Genomic DNA, 20,463 nt, shown 5'->3' with positions numbered 1-20,463 from the left:
TCCCTACATCTAGAGGAGACTCTCCGTCAGAAATCTATTCAAATCACATTTTCTCTGGGATTTTATTGCATTGCGCATCATCCCATCACTTCATGACAAATCACCTGTAAGGCTGCGGAAAGACTTCGTCCTGCATGTATTTTGTTTACATCCTTCAGCACCTAAACTGATAAAACTCAGGAGCAGACCCTCTCCGCAAGCACACGGCATCTGTCTGAAAGTTTTTAAGAAGAGATAAGACAGAAAGGGTGTCAACAACTCCACACCTGACGGAGTTCCACAAAAGCACTCACCCACACACTTCTACAGGATCCTCGTCTCCTAATAAAGCCCGGCGATGAGAGTGTCGGAGAGGATAATTAGTTTATCCCGACACATGACAGCGGCACTGGCTGAATTGTTATTATTTCCCTTCTCCGTTGCTGTGACACCGGCGATGCTTCTGCGCCCCAGCCACCTCTCCCCACATCCAGCTCGGCGCCACTTGATATATTCCTAATGTTCCTTAATATTTTCATTTTGATGTAATTTGTGGCCCCGGTTTTTTAAATATCCGCTCTGTAATAATGTTTAATTTCAAGGGTCAGTCTGCCAAGGAGTATATTAAAGCAGATAAAACTCATTTTCCAAAGCTCCAATATCGCGCCCAGATCAGGTTAGGAGGCCAGCCGCCGCGAATATTTCATCTTTTATCATGCCGATAATGGGCCGATGACAGAGGCGCGTTATTACAATGAGAGAATTGCTCATTTTCCAGGAAAGGGACGGGCTGTGGGAAGCTGGGGGGTCCTGGAGTGTGTGTGCGCTCCAGATCGAGAGTGCGTGCCGACTCACTCAATAAAAGGCAATTCTTCCAAAGAGGAGAGGAAAGAGCGGAGAGGAAAAGGGGGTGCGGGGAGAAAAGCAGCTTGCTCCAGCCCGCCTTTGCTCTTATTTGATTGGGATGAATAATAAATGCGGCTTGGGTGCGGCGGTCAGGAGGCTGAAGAGGGGAAGGTGATGAGAGCTGATTTGAGGAGGGCCGTCTCGGAATTAACCTCTTTAATTGAACCATTAGGAAGAAACAAAAGATGATGAGAAAGGTGTGGAGGAGAGAGGAGCGAAGGAGAAACGAGGAGGCGGAGGGTGGAGGGGGGCAGGCAGAGCTCATCAGGACTCCCGGAATTGGACCTGAAAGTGGAATGACTATGCAAGCCGTCCCCGGCCCTCTAGCCTATAATAAATAGAGCCAATCAGTTGGGTCCTGGAGGCCAGCTGGGTCCTGTACAGGTCAGACCCATTAGAGTCAGATTAGCCTGCTGACAGACCCATCACATCGCTCAGTCTAAGCCACTGTCATCATCTTAACCCAATTCTGCTCCACTTATAGCCCACACCATACCGATGGAGCTGCATATACAGTGCCGTATCTGCGAGGACGGGTGTGTGACCCAGATTATCTAACTCAGCTGATGAGCCTTGAGAACTTGTGGCAGTTCTAGTTTGGGTTGTCTCCAACTGGACATAGTAGGAAAACAAATTAGAGGACAAGCATCCTTACAATTGCAATCAAGCTTATATAGTGTATTCAAAGATGAAAGGCTTGTTTGTTAAAATTGGCACATTTGAACAAGCCTGAATAAGTGGCTCCTAAACATGGTCCACACACTTATTTATGTTAATATTTTAGTCAAACTTTACCAAAGTTAATTTGGAAGCAGACCAATGACCACATATTAAGATGGCTTGGTCCACTTCCAAATGAGCTCTGCTTTAGCTGTAATAAGAAGGCAACAGACCAAATACAAGTGAATGCAGGAAGAACATGCAAACTCCACACAGAAATGTCAACTGACCCAGCCAAGGCTCGAACAAGCGACCTTCTTGCTGTGAGGTGACAGCACTACCTACTGTGCCACTGCGTCGCCTTAGTCACATGTCTTCTTGAAGCAGATATCATTTGATTGTGAGAAAGCAGATTTCCTTGTGCTATTTTGACTCCTTGGTGAATTTATAAATTCATACGAGCACATTTAGCCCAGCACACACAGATATCCTGTGAATTCAATTTCAAAATATACAGCACATAAACCTTTTTTGTGTCTTGATGTCAATGCTGGACAAAACATGCTCAACAGAAAAATGCCAAATGCCAAAAATTATTCATTCCATACCATCTAATACCTCAACTCTACTATATAACCACTAGTAGCCAGATCATCCTAGCAACAAAACATCCTATCAACAACCCAAAAGTCAACAGCAATGTGAAGAAAGGCACACATAACATCCTAGCAAATGACCACACAAAATTTACATAGCAAAAACTAGGGCTCTATTTTAAAGATCTAGGCGCAGAGTCTAAAGCACATGTTTCAAAAGCATTAAGGGCATGTTCGAATCCACTTCACAGACCATCTTTGTGAGGATAAAGAACGAGCCTCCTTCAATCAACCTCTTTACTTTCTCTTTACTTTTACTCTTTACTTTACTCCTTTACATTTGTGGATAAGGAAAGGTGTTGTAAGCACTCCATTGAAGACATCCATTAGCCTCAACCCAGGCTTATTCTGAAAACGTAGTCCAGTGGACGTTTCTGGAGACCACGAAATACGTCCCGGGAGGTACATATTTGTGCAGTTTTTGTATCCGCGAAAGGCCGTTGTGTGCGCTTTGTCGTTATCTCGAACGTCACTCGCGAGTGCCGTTCGCACCTGCACTCTTCTCGCGTCAACCCACCAGAGGCCGCTGTCTGACTGACCGAATGATTAACTGCGCGACCGGCCAATCGGCTGACCCACCCTCCTCCTTCAATGAACCCAACCAGTTTTATCGATTGACCCGCCCGCCCGCTCACGTCCCTAAACCCGAGCAACAATATAGAAATGTCGTCTAGAAAAAGAAAAACCCTCGTCTGTTTTTTTTTTTACCAAGTTTTCGGATTTCACCATGTTCTCACCCTGTTATGAACTTGTTCGCTTTATTTTTTGGATTCTATTTTTGTCTTACCTGGTTTCTGGAACCGCTCTTCCCTGGACTTGAACCCAGATGCCTTTGTCAACTTCTCTTTGCATCTGAAGTCTGCCGACGCACACGATGAGCTGACCGGACAAACTGACTGCAGCGGGAAAGCCCTCCACACGAAGGTAAGCGGTCAGCCGGCAAGCGCGAAAGGGAACGGCGTCACACCGCCCCATAGCGTTCGCTTAAAAAAACGAAATGCAGCCATACGTACCTCCTGAGACGTATTTTGCAGTCTCCAGAAACGTCCGCTGGACTACGTTTTAAAAATGAGTCTGGGTTGATTAGCCTACATGTTTAATTTCATTTGTTACGCATAAAGATTTGTTTGAAATGTATTTCTAAATTCAGTTCTAATTTCCAGCAAACAAATAAATGAACAACAATAACAAAGTGTGTTATATCCAAACACACGTCCTATTCTTATGCCCAATATGGTGATGAATGCATCTCCAAACCCAACAGTTGGATAAATCTAAACTTGTTTTTATTAAAACAAATATAAATATGTATAAAATAAAAAATAAATAATATTGCTAAAAATAACTTTGTAATAAAAATGCAAATTGTCATGAATAAACTGAGCCCGGACATGAGGCATGAAGGCAGTAATTTTTATATCTATGTAGTAAATAATAATTTACTAACATTTAATTTTTTACTAACAGTAAAACTTTTTGTAACATTTTAATTCTTTTTTTCATATGTAAAGATAGCTGTGTACTGCTGTACATCCTGTGTGTATTAAGCAACACAGGCTCATTCTGAAAATGTAGTCCTGCATGTGGACGTTTCCCGAGACGTTTATTTTTTTAAGTGAACGATACAGGGCGGTATGATGTCACTTTCTTTCGTGCTTACCAGCTGACCACTTACAGTACCTTTGTGTGGAGAGCTTTCCTGCCGCAACCAGTTTGTCCGGCTCGTCGTGTACGCCAGTGGAGCAGAGAGGAGTTGGCCACGACGTTGACGACTGGGTTTGTGTTCGGGGAAGAGCAGTTCTAGAAATCAGGTAAGACAAAAACAGAATCCAAAAAATAAAATGAGCAAGCGAATAACAGGGTGAGAATATGGTAAAATCTGAAAAATCAGATGAGGGCTTTTCGTTTTCTGGACGGCTTTTGTAAATCGTTGGTTGGGTTTAGGAAAGTAAGTGGGTGGGGGGGTCAATCTGTAAAATTGGTTGGGTTTAGGGAAGAAGGAGGGTGGGTCAGTTGATTGGCCGGTCGCTCAGTCAGCCGTTCAGTCAGTCAGACAGAAGATTGGTTGACAGCGGTCTCTGGTGGGTTTAAGCGAGAACAGCGCGGCGCGAACGGCACTCGCAAGAGAAAAAGCACACACTGCAGCCACTCGCAGATTTTTGAAAACAAAAACTGCAAAAATACGTACCTACCGGGTTGTATTTTTTGGTCTCCAGAAATGTCCACGGGGACTACATTTTCAGAATGAGCCTGTGTTGGTATTGAGTGTTTGAACCTGCATCGGCGCATAACTAAAGCGCTCTACGCTAATCTTTAGACCAGCTTTTACTTGGTCAATCGTGCGACCAGTTTCTCAGATAGCAACGCACCAACAATGCGCCTTAACACACCTGCTTTTTTAACACACTAGCACACCCATGAGTCCACGAAGTGGCACAAATGGATTTGCTATGTTTGTGGCGCAAAAGCAAGAAAATTAGAGTTGTGCTGGTGTGAAAATAGCAACAAATCACGCAAAACATGTTTTAGTGTTTTTATTATTAAATATGAAATGAAATAAAACTACATTGCAAATAATGACTAACACCTGTTCTATTATTACACGGACGTGGAATGAAAATGTTTGAATTGAAATACCAAAAGTTGATTAAATAAATAAATACATTGCAGTTCTACATGGTACATGTAGTATTATGAAAATACAATAAAAAATAGAAAAAAATAAATAAATTGCGAGACAACAACTATTTAAAAAACATCAGAGCAATCATTTTACAATTCCTAACAATGACCCAGAACAACCTAAACCATCTAACATCAGTCTAACAACCATTCAGATACCTCAGCATCCACCAAGCACTAGCCTGGCAAATACAATTTTTATTCTTTTGGTTAATTTAAACACAGGGCAAAAAACAGAAACTGGCTTAAATTGAACAAATAGACATACATTTGTACTGTATAACTTAAAACAAACTATATATATATATATATATATATATATATATATATATATATATATATATATATATATATATATATATATATATAAAAGATAATACATAAAGATGTTGATATACACAGAATGTTGAATAGCTTATAGTGTAAAGAGCATGAACACTGTTGAAGTTGTTGAAGGTGTAGGTAAGTTTATATTAGAGGTGCAGATTGAATTGATTGTATTAGAAGAAGGACTCCGATTGCCCCAGGTGGTAATGTTCAGCTCTCATAGCAGCCTTTAACAGCAGGGGATACAAGAACTACACTCATCAAATCATCCCTCCCTCCCTCTTTCTCTCTCTCTCTGAAGTAATCAATGTACCGGCATTGTGCAACAGCACCAGGATAGTCTATCAACCCCCTCCCGTGCTCATGCAAATATTACAGCGACGTTTTCAAGTTCTGCAGACTGTTTTGTGTGCGAAAGGTGTGTGATGTCACTAACAGCACTTTCAACACAATTACAATGTAATCCATAAAGGGTTAGTTATCATTTACTTATCCTTTTCAGCACATAGGAAATTTGTTCATCTTCTGAGCACAAAAGAAGATATTTTCAATCAAATCTGAGAGATTGCTGTCTCTCCATTGAAGGCATGTTCACTCAAAACTCTGACGTTTCAAGATGACAAAAATAAATTCATATTGAATCAAGCAGCTCAGTCGAAGTCTTCTAAAGACATGAATGGGGTAAAAGAAATCATCTACTATTTATGACCATATTTCCATAGTTGATTATTTTATTGCAAAAATATTTTGTATTAGACGATTTCTAAAATTTTATGTTTAAATGTGGAAATAAAATAGAAATAAAATTGTTAAATATGAACTATTTTACATAAACTTCTTCAACAAGATCTACACTTTGGATGGAAGTCAGGTTTAAAATTACTGTTTACTTTTATTTGATATATTACTGTCAAACGTCTTTACAGATGGAATTTTGTTTATCAGTTTTTAATTCTGAAAATACATTGAATGTCCACACTGTAAAAAAATTATATGAACAATTTGTCTTGACAGCAGATGTTATGAATTCATTGTAACTTATTAAACTAAGTTAATCATATTCTAACTTAATATTATAAACTACACAAGCTGTTTTAAGTTAGTTTAACATAATATAAGTTCAATGGACTCACAAGGTTATATGATTCATCTTAAAAATGTAAGGCAACCAGTGCAGAGATTAATGTCTCTGTGCAGGAAAGAAGAAAAGGCGGTCAAACTTTATTTTTAGGGGTGCTTGTTAACCTATTGATTTAACGATAGAGTCACATTAATTATTTACATACTATATGATTAGGGTAGAATGTCGGTTGGGCTTAGGGTTAGTTGCATGCAGTTATGCATAATTAATTGTAATTACTATAGTAAGTACACACAATGTGTAACAATTAAAGACACCTTAAATTAAAGTGTTACCAAAGGCAAAACAGCCTTAAACAAATAAATAATGTATTTCAAATCTACAGGCACACATTGCTATGAAAATACTATAAAAGAAACACTTAAAAGTTTAGTTTGGATGTTTTCTTACCACTGGACTGACAAAATACTTAAAATGAAAACCATAAAATCCCAAAATATCACAACTGAAAAAAATATTGCTTGCAAACTCACCTTAATTAAGTAAACCTTGATCTAAACGCAATCTTCTAAATTTCTGCACAAAAGGAATTGTTGCCTGATGGGTAAAAATATAATGAGGTTTATTCTTGAGTGTCACATAAGAATATCTGTGATTAATGAGCTTTGTTTTTTTTTTGTCTCCATCAAGTTATTGTAAGCTTTTGTTTACATTTGCAGGCCAACTTTTATATGTGCATAAAAGCCTGAATGAAATATCTATTTCATTTAAAACAATGATGTCTCTTCAAAAGAGTTAAATTAAACTATTAATCATGTATTTTAAGCCACATATTCACAGATTTGTTTAAAAACGTCTTTATTAGTGTCCTGAATATTAATGAAATACTTAAAGGTTTAGAATGACGTGGAAATTAGTAATTTAAGGGCTTTTTAAGAGAAATTTGACATCTCAAAAAGCGTACACAGTGGCTTCTGGTGGATTCACAAAAACAAAAACTGCAAAAACAAAAACTAGCTCCTGGGCTGTTTTTGTCGCTCTCCAGAAATGTATATAGAGGTAGGCAATCAGAATGAGCTTGAGTTGACTTTATCGAGTCGTCCTTTATACTTGATGACAAACATTTAAAATAAAGTCATGGCTTAGCCATAAATCTCAATGTCCAGTTGCACATATGCAGTCAGTCTTTGTATGGTTGAAAACAGAGCAAGTGTAAAGCAGCAGTCAAGCATATCTAGGAATATAGGAAAAAGGTTAGAGGCCCAGAGTTAACCGATACAGCATTCAGTCAGTTGCCGATAAAAGAGTGTTACAGATATAGATCAATAATACCGAACTGAAAAAAGTCCTATTTGTTTATTTATCTGTAAACATTTTTAACGAGGGAAAATTGTAATTTTGAGGTGTGCAACAGATAAGAAGGAGAAAATTAAGAGGACAGGACAGGTCTGGTCCATAGAATTAACCATGAAAGAGGTGCCAAGTTGGTCCCCAAAACCCCCAGGCCAGGGTGGAGAGAGAAAGGGGGAGACGGGCCAGCAGGCTGGGCACCTTGGGGAGTTGAGGAGGAAGTGGCATGCACCATGTCTCTTGCTCCTGTTGTTCCCTCATTTGATTTTGATGAATAATGCATGGGGAGGGGGCCCAGCCTTAAAGGGGCACCGCTGCCACAGTGGGAGTCATTACTGAGCACAACACACTGATGAGGAGAAAGAAAGAAAGAAATAAAGAAAGATGGAGAGAAAGAGAGAGAGTGGGAGGCAGGGGGTGAGGGGGAAAAGCAAAAACAAACAAGAAAAAAAAAGAGAGAAAGTATAACAGTTCTTTGAATCTTCTTCAAACACCCCAGATGAGCTTTATTTCACATCTGCTGCTTTGCCATGACTGGTTTAATCAGCATTATCAAAGTTATGTTTCTTAATAAATTTAATTATTAACATTAATTTGATTTATATCAAGGTTTTCACATATTAAGAACCGACTTTTAGCGAATATCTTTTTAAGTGATTCTTTCTACAGGTTATACAAGTACACCAGTAGATGGCGATGGCTTAAGGGGTTACTTAATACATTTTTTTAACAATTAATTTAAGAAGTAACTTTGTATTTATTAGAAAGTCAGAGTTGTTCACTCAAACAATTTATCTAAAACAGAAATTCGATAATGAAAAAGTTCCTTATGAAAGCTAAAACAAGGAAAGGGACACACTGTAGTCTTGTGGAATGAACAGACACAAAAACATAGTGGCCACTTAGGATTCATGCCATTTAGGATTAGACCAACAAGTATCTGACAGTCTGAGTGACTCAAAAGTTCAGTTTGGTTTCAGTGAATTGTTTACTCAAACCATTCATTCAAAAACAAATTTGGTTTATTTTAAGATGTACAATAAATTACATGTTCTTTATTTTACTTGTTCGATGTACTTATAGTATTTATAAATAACTATAGTTAGTTACGTAATTAACATTTCTCAGTAGTTAAATTAATAGTTTTTATTTTTTAGGGTTTCACCTTTAACTGATAGGACAGAAGAGAAAAAAAAGTTTGGGGAGCAGGGAAGGGAAAGTATGGGGATGGGAACTTGAGACAGGAATAGAAATCGAGTCACCGTGAGCACCGGAGTGCCAAGAGTCGACGCACTAAACACTATGCTATTAGCAACTGTTAAATGCAACACAGGCTCATTCTGAAAAAGTAGCCCTATATACATTTCAGGAGATCACAAAATATTTAGTCAGGGATATGTATGGCTGCATGTGTGCCCTATGGGGCAGTATGACGCTGCTCCTTTTCTCGCCCACCAGCTGACCGCTTACCTCCATATGGACAGTTTTTTAGCTGTTACCAGTTTCTCTGGTAGCTCAACGTGTACGTCTTGAGATGCAGAGGAGAATTGAGCGAGACAATGGGTTGAGTCCGATCTGCTGTTTGGTCAATCAGTAAGTCAGTCAGTCGACAGCGGTCTTTGGTGGATTTACATGAGAACAGTAGGCGTCAATGGCACTTGTGACAAAAATTTGAGATCTGAAAAAGCGTAAACAGCGGCCTTTGGTGGATTCGCCAAAACAAAAACTACAAAAAAACATACCTCCTGGGACATATTTTGCTCTCTCCAGAAATTTATATAGGGGTACATAATCAGAAGGAGCCTGAGTTGGTTAATTGAATAGTTACATTGCAACTTAAAATACAGTGATTACAAACTTATTCAGAAAGAAAAAATCAGTATGAATGATTTACTGAATTCTTCATTCAAATGACAAAAACATTCAAGAAGAACGTCATTCAGGAAGTAACCAAGGTTGCTTCTTTGCTTTTTACTTTCCCATTAAGCCACAAAGAAAAAAATTGCAAATGGCACTGACAAAAGTAACATGATAATGACAACATGGAGAATGCAGTACATCTGGATTACATGCACACTAAACATATAAAACAATACAGAACATTGTTATGATGTAATTACCTACTCAGTGTACCTACTTAAATTTTGGGGTAAGCCAAAGTCCCTTTCTATAAAACTTTGTTCATTCTGTTAATTCGTTATATTCGCTATGACTTGAGCCAGATATTTCTGGCAAACAAGACTAATTCTTGAATTGGGGTTCAGTACTCAAAAAATACTTTATAAACTCAAACAAACTTAAACCAGCAATAAAATATAACATGAACTGCCTCATAAATGTTGTTCCTTTTGCTTAAAGGGCATATATTTCAGGTTGGTGCAGTCAATCAGAAGCCATAGACTTGTAAGGGTGAAAGGCTCTTTTATACGAAAGGAGTGAATTTGTGATATTAATTGTATGAGTAAGTTTGTTCCATTGGTAACCCTATATTTTGTCACGGTTGCACAATTCACAGTATCAACAAACCATTAACTAATCTTACTAGCTTAATAAACTATTAATTAGTTGTTAATTAAAAGTTAGTAAGGTAGAAGTTGGGTTTAGGTTTTGGGTAGGATTAGGCATGCAGTATAAGATCATACTTTCTAACTTTATAATCATACACTAGTGAACATTGAATATCTTAATAATGGGCAGGTAATAGTCAGTAGTAAATAGCATGAATTGTGACAGAATAAAGTGTTACCCTTTCATTTATTAAAATATGATTGAACCAACTTGCTAACCCTGTAATAAGTCTATGACACACATCAAATGTGCTTAAGTCCAAAAAATAATTAGTTCAAACACTTAGATTCATTAATAAACTGAAAAAAATTTAAGTGACTGTGTTGTAAAGGTTAATTTATTAGCTTTGATTTACTACGGAAGCTAACATTTTACAATAAATCACTGAATCATTCACTCAAACCTTTTACTCAAAAACAGATTCATTCATAGAACAAACAAGTGACTGTCCTCCTGAGTAATTTACTGAAATATTCATTAAAAAAAATGTTCTAAGACACTGACTAATTCAGGAATCACGTCTTTATGAGCAAATCATAAATCACTGAATAAGCAATCCACAATCAATAAATCATTCACTCAAATGATTAGTTCAAAAACAAATTCATTCATAAACTAACCATAAAACAGTTAACTGCATTTACAGAGATATTCACTGAAAAGAACACAGGTTCATTCAAGAAGCAAGCTTTTTCATTCACTTAAGCGATTGGTTCAAAAACAGATTCATTCATAAACTTAACAAGTGACTTTATTCATGAGTGAATTGCTGATAAATCACCAAAAAGAATTAGTCTACAACACCGAGTCATTTAGGATGCAAGCCTTTTTGAGTCAGTTAATTAGTCATTAATTTTCCTTCGGCTTAGCCCTTATTTATCAGGGATCGCCACAGCGGAATGAACCACCAACTATTCCAGCATATGTTTTATGCAACGGATGCCCTTCCAGCCACCACACAGTACTGCAAAACACCCATATACTCTCACATTCACTCTCATACAGGCCAATTTAGTTTATTCAATTCCCCTATAGCGCATGTCTTTGGACTGTGGAGGAAAGCTAAGCACCCAGAGGAAACCCACGCAAACACAGGGAGTACATGCAAACTTCACACAGATATGCCAACTGGCCCAGCCAGGACCCAAATTAGTGACCTAGAGCTAACCACTGAGCCACCGTGTTGCCCAGTCACTAAATCAACTACCCAACAATTTCTTCACTGATTCAGGATAAAACACACATTCAACATGAATGCTTAAATCAGCTTTGAAATAGTTGTATGACTATATTCCTTGACACAGCAAGAATAGACTAAGTGCCATGTAATGTCGTAGTTAAAATATAAGTTACTTAATATTAATCTCTCAAATCGAGCTATTGTCACCATAACGTTCTTGGCTCATAAATGATCTAAACTCTCTGTGTACACAGATCATTACACAGAAAAATAAAGCATCTGCTTTATATAATCCTCAAAATGGACGCGTTCTCTTCTTGTCCTACACCACAGTAAGCCACATTTATACAGCAGAGTTGCTGACTCACGTGCGCAAAATGCATTTCCAATAGGGACCATACACTGACTTTGGAGATTGTGTTCCAAAAAGTATACGGTGTTCAAGCAAGAACTGGATGCGGAGAAAGAGCAAGCTAATGCTACAGAAGGGGATGCGGCAGCCACAGCGCAAGGTGTCATCACTCATTTTGATTGGGTATTACAGCATGACGGATGGGGCCCCGCGGGCCACGGTGCGTCTCCTCCGTGCTTATTACGGCTGTTCTTAAGTGGGAGTTGATTTAGCTTAAATAGGTTGTTTCATAAGGAGAAGACACCGGCGCTGTCACCGCATCTCTGTTCCTTCGCACTGTATCCCGCCACTTTAATTGAATAATGCCTCCTCTACATACCTATTAGTGCGCTTAGCTACATACCATGCCCCTATAATTGCTTATACAAGCCAGCTAATTCCAGCACTCCCCTCCTTTCCTTTCTTTTCATGTGATATTTCACGCGGTTAATATAGAGAGCTCGCGCCGGCGAGGATAAAGACGGCTTGTTTAAAGGGTTATCAGGTCTGTGCAGCACCGTGTTGTCTTTTATCCGCCCTCCGTAATTACTTGTGTAATCATTAAGCTGCAGTTTATCAGGTTTTAAGGCTTTTATTAATTAGAGCACTCAAGCGATTTCACGCCACTTTTTTTAGGGTCACGTAATTCGCCAGCCATTGTCACGCTGCCTGTAAAAGAGAGATGAACAAGGTTTTCACAATTGCGCGTGACATTATTACAAAGATTTATCTGGGATGGCGCTGCTTCAATATTATTGAATTATAGACATCCTGCACGTGATGCAAACTGCGTTGTATCATGGAGCCGGTTCTCTCGGGTCCTCTTAACACTGGTGATTGTACCAATAAGATGAATGTGCTTCGTGATTTTAATCTACATTAGAAGTTTCCTGCATCCCTAATATGCAGTTTAATAATGAATTTGTTTCGTTTTTTTTTATTTTTTTTTGCTGAGATATTAAGCTCAGTCAACAAGGTGTTTGGCTGGAAGATTTATTTGTGGATGTAGCAATGTTTTTTTGCCGTTCTGGAGCTGTCCAGTCAGCACCATCAGCCAATCGCACTGACATCAGCACCACAGACAGCTCCAAATAACCAGCGCTTCAATGCCTGCACAAATAAGAAAACATGTAATGTCTCAAAAAAAAAAGACTTTTCTCTTTCTAGTTGTGTTATATATTAAAATTTAATCCTAATTCAGTTTAATTTTGTTTAATAACATTTTAACAGAATGTATTATATAGATTTTAATGTAAACCAAAACATATAACACTGTTTGCTGATTATTCTAATATTGTTTTTTAAATAAATTAACTGATGGTCAGTTTAAAATGTCAAAAATGGTGATAAATCATGATTTAAATACATTGTATTACACTGAAAAAATGTGTATACTATAGGATTTACTTTGAAACAATTATAATTTTAATATATTGAATATAAAAGAATGAATAAATAAATCAAATAAATTGAAAACCACTGAAACAATAGCCATTAAAATGATAAAATAAACTAAATGAATAAATAAATAAAATCAGCATTTGATTAAAATAAATGATAAATAATTGATGTTATCATTGTTAAATTCAATCGTCTTTAAGAATGATTTAAATGATCATAATGATTGATGATTACTTATAATTACAAACTAAACTAAAATTTGATTCAAACTATATTAAATAAGGTAAATAAATGTGTAAATAAATGTGTCAATAAATGAATAATAATATTAATATAAAACATAGAACATAATGCAACTTTTTTAAGCAGTCTTTTGAACAAAAATTTCCAACTCAGGCTCATTCTGATTACGTAACCCTATATACATTTCTGGAGAGAACAAAATGCATCCCAGGAGGTACGTTTTTTGCAGTTTTTGTTTTCGTGAATCCACCAGAGGCCATTAAGCATGCTTTTTCAAATCTCAAATTTCTCTCATGATTGCCATTCGCGCCTGCTGTGCTCACGTAAATTCACTGGAGGCTGCTATCGACTGACTGACTTACTGACTGACCCACTAACCAATTTCCCCACCCTCCCTTTTCCTTAAACCCAACCATTTATAAAAAAAAAAAAAGCACTGATAGACCCATCCACTCACTTCCCTAAACCCAACCGCAGTGTTTTAAAAAGCAATTCAAAACCATCCATAGGCAGGTAAGTGGACAGCTGGTAAGCGCAAAAAGCAACAGCGTCATACCGCTTTGTATCATTCATTTTAAGATGAAATGCAGCAATAAGTAGCTCTGGCTACGTAATTCGCAATCTCCAGAAATGCTAAGTTTTCAGAATGAGCCTGTGTTGAAAATTTCAAAACTTTAATGCTGTTTTTGATAAAGCACTAAACTTTAAACACTATTTATTATATTGTTTTCACAAGATAAATTTGGCTCATAAATGAAACTACATAGTTGTCTTTTACATTTTAGGATAGGTTGCTTCACATGAGGATAATCATATTAGTGAATCTGTGGCATTTAAGGTCTAAAGCATTCACTGTAAATCACAAATAATTGCCAAGAAATGTCAAATAAAACATGGAAGTAAAAAGACTGAAATCGTACTGCCTTTCACAACATGCTCTAAGATGTTAACTTAAAAAACACTCATTTTTGAAACAGTGACAGGGTTAATAAGTATTGACAGATGCATTATAAAGATTGATCATTTGAAGCTATCTATTGCATTAAGCAATGTTAGCAAACAAAACGTAGTCATAAAGTGTTACCTGCTTGTCCTTGTAATCCTGTGATGGACTGTAGATATTATGATGCTGTTTGCTGGCAGAAATTCAGTGATGCACTTTTCTTGTTTATTCTCTTGGCTTCTGTCACTTACTTGGCCAGCGGTCACAAGAAGATCACAGAATGTAAAAGAGCTCAGATACCCTGATGACAAAAAAAACCAATATTAATTTCACATGCAATGATGACAAACTGGAAGTGACCCTATAATGTGTTTTATTATCAGTCCACAGCCCCCCAACAATTGTAAAATCTTCCAAAATTTGTTTCCTTTCAAGGTTTAAGAATGGTCAATACTTTTGGCTACTTTTTCAATAATAATTTTTGGCTAATCTCTCCCTTCACTGTATTTTGGTATTATTATTTATTTGGCACAATTTTCACATGCAAGCAATTGGTACATTTTCAAAACTTTTAATACTCATTTCACAACTAGGCATGGACCGGTCTGAAATTCTGAGAGTATGATAACCTTGGATAAAAATATTATGGTTCCACGATATCATAACATTTTTTCCCCATTGAACATGGTATATATTTTGAAATAATAAATGTCAGGCTAAATAATTAAAATAAGTCATTGACTTCTGTAGTCTTAATTAGTTTCAAAAACACAGATTTCTTGAAAAGACATCTTTGGATATCTTTCTTTTTTTTGAATATAAAGTAAGCCACTGCACTGTTTAGCTCTACGGATGTTGGTTAATAAGAGATTTGATTTTCAGATGTATCCTGAATCACGGACTGACCAGTAACTTATGATGTGGAAGGTTCTTTTCTACTGTTGCCCTACCCAAAGAACAAAAAAAAAATTGTTGTAAAAAACATCAAAACTAACAAAACGTACAAATACCTTAGGAACGATATAACAGAACACTTTACCGGTTTTAAAACCTTGACTTTTCAAAACCGCGGTAAACCTTAAAACAGGTTATCATCCTATGCCTAATCACAACAGATCATCCAATTTGTCAAACATTTCAGCATATTTTCATTTGTGTACAATACACATAATCACAAATTAAGAAATAATAAAGAAATACTTTTCACTGCATCAAATAAATGTTCACAGTAACTGCCTTTCACGAAGCTATTAAAATTACATTACATACAAAGCTATTACATTTCTTATCATTTCGTTTGATTACTTAGTATTTAACTCAACTAATTGTAATGTTTAATCAATTTGCCTGATAGTTTGTAAGTTACAAAGAGCTTTCAGTCAAGAAATATTAAACACTAAAGTAAAATCTTAATGTATTCTCTCCCAGTTTCGTGTTGTGTAAACTTTTTTAGAGCAGCATGGTGGCTAGCACTGTAACCTCACCGCAGGAAGGTCGCTGGTTTGAGTCCCGGCTGGACCAGTTGTCATTTCTGTGTGGAGTTTGCACATTCTCCCTGTGTTTGTGTGGGTTTCCTCCGGGTGCTCCGGCTTGTGCTGTAATAGTTGGTGGTTCATTCTGCTGTGGGGAGCTCTGAAATAGACTAAGCTGAAGGAAAATGAATGAATAAATGAAAGAATAAAATTTATAAATATAGCTTTTGTCAGATTGTCCGAAGATGGGTGTAACATTTGCTGGTATGTATGTGTATACAGTTTTGCAGTACAGTAACATTCATTCAGCACCAAGGGGGGATTTGAAAGTTTTTTGTATTTTTGTATTTGTATTGTTTGCTATTGAGTGAACTCATTGTTAAAAGTACTATGCTGGATTGAAAAACATTACTGTTGAGTTTTGATGATTAAAACCAGATATTCTCAATACATAGCACAATAATCTAAAACAATAATTGTATGGAATGAAAATATGTGCAGCTAAAATAAAATCATGAGGTCAGGTTTTGAAACAACGACTAGTGGTATTACAAGTGTGATCGGCTAAAGTTTTGTACCAAGAGATTTGAAAATGTACTCACAAATGTACTCACAAATGTCACTCACTCAGTGCTTTGAGTCTGAGATAAGTGCACTTCAAATAAAATTCATTATTATTATTTTTATGTACACCTTACATATAAAAATAGGACAAACCAATAAAAAAGTAACACCAAGCCAAGATGGAGCTCTGCCAAAGACAACAAACCTAATCTCTCGCGCACACACACACACACACACACACACACACACACACACACACACACACACACACACATAAACACGGGCAAGGCCAAATATGCTGCCAGTCTTGCCCCACAAACCTAAACATTCATATTTGTCACACACACACACACACACATACATCCGTTTGGGCTGCCTGAGGTGCCCGCTGGTTCCGCATGATTGATGACGCCGATTGAGAGGCAGATCATTTGGGTGCCCCTCGCTACCAAGGACGTAAATCACATCAGCCCACTCTAATGATTTCTCCCAGACCCATTTGGCAGAATCCACAATAACCTATTGAGCCTTGCATGGGGACAAAAAAAAAAACATCAATAAAGTCAAATAATGATTTTATTTAAGCACTTTATCAAGCATTTTTTCCAAGGTTGGATGGGGGAGAGAAGCTTCTGGAACCCGTCAAGGTGGTTTGATGCGTTAGAAACGCAAAAGTCACTGCCTACGACTGAATTTGTCTATTCCAGGCACTGGAAGTTGGATGTGTTTTAAGGAGTAAAGATGTCTGCTGTGTGGTACAGTGATGAATGAGGAGTTGGAGAGCAGATTTGGACATTCGCTGCCCTGAGGGTTGACCCATTTCAACTTTTCATTAAAACGTCCAGTCTGGGCCAAGCCATGATTTGCTTCTAATTGATGAGGCCATTATGATCTAATTAAGCACACATTTTCAAAGCCACTCTTAGTTTGGCTTCATCATGGCAGGAGAAAGCTCATTGGCACCGGATAGATATTTAACAAATGAAGAAGTATTAAAATCACATGACAGGATGAATCAAATACATTCATTTTGCATTAATTTTGACTTATTCATATCTTTTATGGAATTAAGTCATATTTGTTGTACTGTTGTGTAATAGTAGCATTGCTATTTTTTGGCTCACTTTTATCTAGTCATTTAATGTTTACTTTGCAATAATTTGTTTCAATAACATTTTGTTCTCTCTTTTTGTAAGATTTATTCAATATTATTTTCAATATACTTTTAGCAGCAGTTAAAAAAGCATTGTATGGTTCAAAAATACAGTTTTATGCAAAAAATTAAAAACATTAAAATCCTAAACATTAAAATATTAAGCAAAAATTGTATTACATGAAGATATTTTGCAAATTTCCAACCATAAATATTTCAAAACACAATTTTTGATTATTAATGTGCATTGCTAAGAACGTAGTTTGGACAACCTTAAAATCAGCTTTAATATATTTTTTGGCAACAGTAAAAAAGAAGCATTGTATGGGTCAAAATTAATGTTTTTTCTTTTATGCAAAAATCATTAGAATATCAAACAAATATTACGTAACATAAAGGTATTTTAAAAAGTTCAAACCTTAAATAATTCAAAACATACTTTTTGATAAATATTGTACATTGCTAAGAACTTAATTTGGCAAACTTTAAAAGCAACTTCAATATATATTTTGGCAACAGTTAAAAAAAAAGCATTGTATGGGTACAAAAATATTGTTTTTTATGCTAAAAATCATTAGAATATTAAGCAAAAATTGTATTCCATGAAGATATTTTGTAAACTTTCTACCATTAATTTATCAAAACACAGTTTTTGATTAGTATCTTAATATAAGAACTTGATTTGGACAAGTTTAAAAGCAACTTTTTAAATATTTAGATTTTTAATCCTCTGATTCCTGATTCCAAAATATTTTTGTAACAGTAAAAAAAGGCATTGTATCTGTAAGAACAATTGTTTTTTCTTTAAGGTAAACATGTATTAAGCAAAGATTGTGTGAAATAAAGATATTTAGTAAATTTTTGACTGTAAATAATTCAAAACACCCTTTCATATTAGTAATGTGCAATTCTAAGAAATTGGAACACTTTAAGTCCAACTTTGTCAGTATTTAGATTTTTTTTTTCACCTCAAATTCCAGATTTTCAAATCAGACCAATGAGATTAAATTCTAACTATGTATATGTCAATGGAAAGCCTAGTTATTCCAAACATTTCAAAAAATGACACACATCCATCACATATAGTCACATATATGATGCACACTGACACAACAGAGGTGATAAGGTACTGACAGACCTCAAACTTATCCAATCAACAAGTTTAAACCTACTGTAAAATGGAATTACATGTTGGATTGAATGCTAATCTTTCCTGATAAAAGCACTAAATGCAAACTGAAATGTAAGTAAAAAACCCCACTTAAGTCATATTTGCTATGATCTTCCCAAATGACAATGTGTGTTTTAATAGCTCACTCTAAAGTGAACGGTCTGATGCGGTGAGGGGCATCCTTGCATGAAAGTCAATCCAGTGAAAGTGTGTGTGCATCTCCTTATTAGTAACACAAAGCTGGATGGGGAGATGTTAGGCTCTGTTCAAATAAGCTTGCTGTCCCCAGGCCAGGTTTTATGTGTGAGAGGGCCGAGGAAAGAACGCGAAGAAATGGATGAATGGTTGGATGGAGAACTTTCTTTTAATTTGAAGTCTTGAGGGAAAATGTGCATATACAATTACAGCACATACGAGCGGAGCCCAAAAGAGAAAACTGAACAATGAAATGGAGAGAAATATGATGATCTGTGGTGTTATCACCTCTTTTCTCCTCCTATCGTCTTCTACATGCAGGAAATGATAAATGTAAGTAATGCCACTGTAATCCATTACTAAGGACTGACAGTTTGCATGAATAGGGCTGTGAAGTTGTGAGGGAGGGGACGGGGTCTATCATCAAACTCAATTATCATCTTATTACAGCCACTAAGTGGCCTCATATTAGGGTCACTGCCCTTAATTTCAAGGGGGAAAATAATTGGTAACTCCCATAATAGCAATACACAGGCACCATTTAGCAAACCCTGAGGGGATCTTGTGGGCTAATCAATGAGGAGTCTATAGCGCAATGCGACCACCATCTGATAAGTGTCTGGCTCTGTTTTTCCACAGTACTAATCAAACTTAACAGAAACTTAAGGAAACCATTATGTAAATAAAGTTCAAAGAAGATGTTATTTAAAGAGACAGTCCTCCTGGAAAAAAAACTTGATCCACCTCATGTTGATTCAAGCCATAGTAATCCTCAAGGAAACTAAAAAAAAGAATACTTTTTTTTTGTTTCGAACAACTAATTGGAAGATAAATTTCCTCTAAACACCTTTCTAAGAACTCAGATCGATATGTTAGCCTGATCTTTTTGGTCAACCACTTATAGCACATGTCAGAAACAAAACGTTATTACAACATATGACAAGAGACCTACTTCTCTCAGAGAGAGTAAACGCTGTATTGTGTTGATTTTATATCAGTTGCAGCCCAAGTCCTATAATAAAACAATGGAAGAACCGGTTGAGCCAAACCAACCTTCACCTAAAGCATGATATGAGTATAGGACATTACTGGTAACTTTGAACTTAGTTTGTATTACATTACGAGTATATTATGGCTGTGGATGTGCTGAATGTGCACACAATCATTTCATAGTTGCAAGAGCCAGTATGAACAAGTCAATATTTCATAATGAGCAATTTTTTATTTATTTATTTTTTTGTATGTGCATGAAACATTATACATGGAAGTCTTACAGCACATGTGGTGGATAATAACAGACATGACATCCATGTAAAAATATCCAAGATTAAATCTACCTGAACTTTTACTACCGCACCATAGTGCATAAAATTCCAACAGTGCACATTTTTCATTCACTTCAATAACTTACGGAAAACTAGTCATTACATTTTACATTCAGTTGCTTATCAAACTAACCAGCTAAAAACTGAAATCAACATTACAATCTTTGATTAAAGCAACAAGAAAAGTATATGAAAACAATGATACAATAAAGTTTA

The 20,463-nt window shown here is 36.4% G+C and overlaps 1 protein-coding gene and 1 long non-coding RNA gene across 3 annotated transcripts in view; one reads left to right on the top strand and one right to left on the bottom strand.

The window, feature by feature from the left end:
• LOC147833390 (uncharacterized) overlaps positions 1 to 20,463 on the bottom strand; it is a 76,963-nt gene that overhangs the window by 14,866 nt on the left and 41,634 nt on the right. Inside the window, exons 5-7 of one of the 2 annotated variants that reach the window (XM_087287329.1) lie at positions 15,852 to 16,014; positions 14,509 to 14,668; positions 11,350 to 12,890 (exon numbers count right to left, since the gene is read on the bottom strand). In XM_087287329.1, the coding sequence (XP_087143455.1) occupies positions 12,884 to 12,890; positions 14,509 to 14,668; positions 15,852 to 16,014 (330 nt within the window). In that variant the 3' untranslated portion in view covers positions 11,350 to 12,883. Of the gene's footprint in view, positions 1 to 11,349; positions 12,891 to 14,508; positions 14,669 to 15,851; positions 16,015 to 20,463 lie in introns of those variants that run through there. The other variant, XR_015511574.1, reaches the window with a different exon arrangement.
• Positions 1 to 20,463, top strand: part of LOC147840339 (uncharacterized) — a 328,044-nt gene that overhangs the window by 269,867 nt on the left and 37,714 nt on the right. The gene's annotated exons all lie outside the window — the stretch shown is intronic.

This window comes from Danio rerio, chromosome 16 (assembly GCF_052040795.2).
Source record: "Danio rerio strain M-AB ecotype USA chromosome 16, GRCz13ab, whole genome shotgun sequence".
NCBI lineage: Eukaryota > Metazoa > Chordata > Actinopteri > Cypriniformes > Danionidae > Danio > Danio rerio.
Note: the sequence above shows the minus strand (reverse complement) of the source record. Positions and strands in the feature narration are given on the sequence as shown.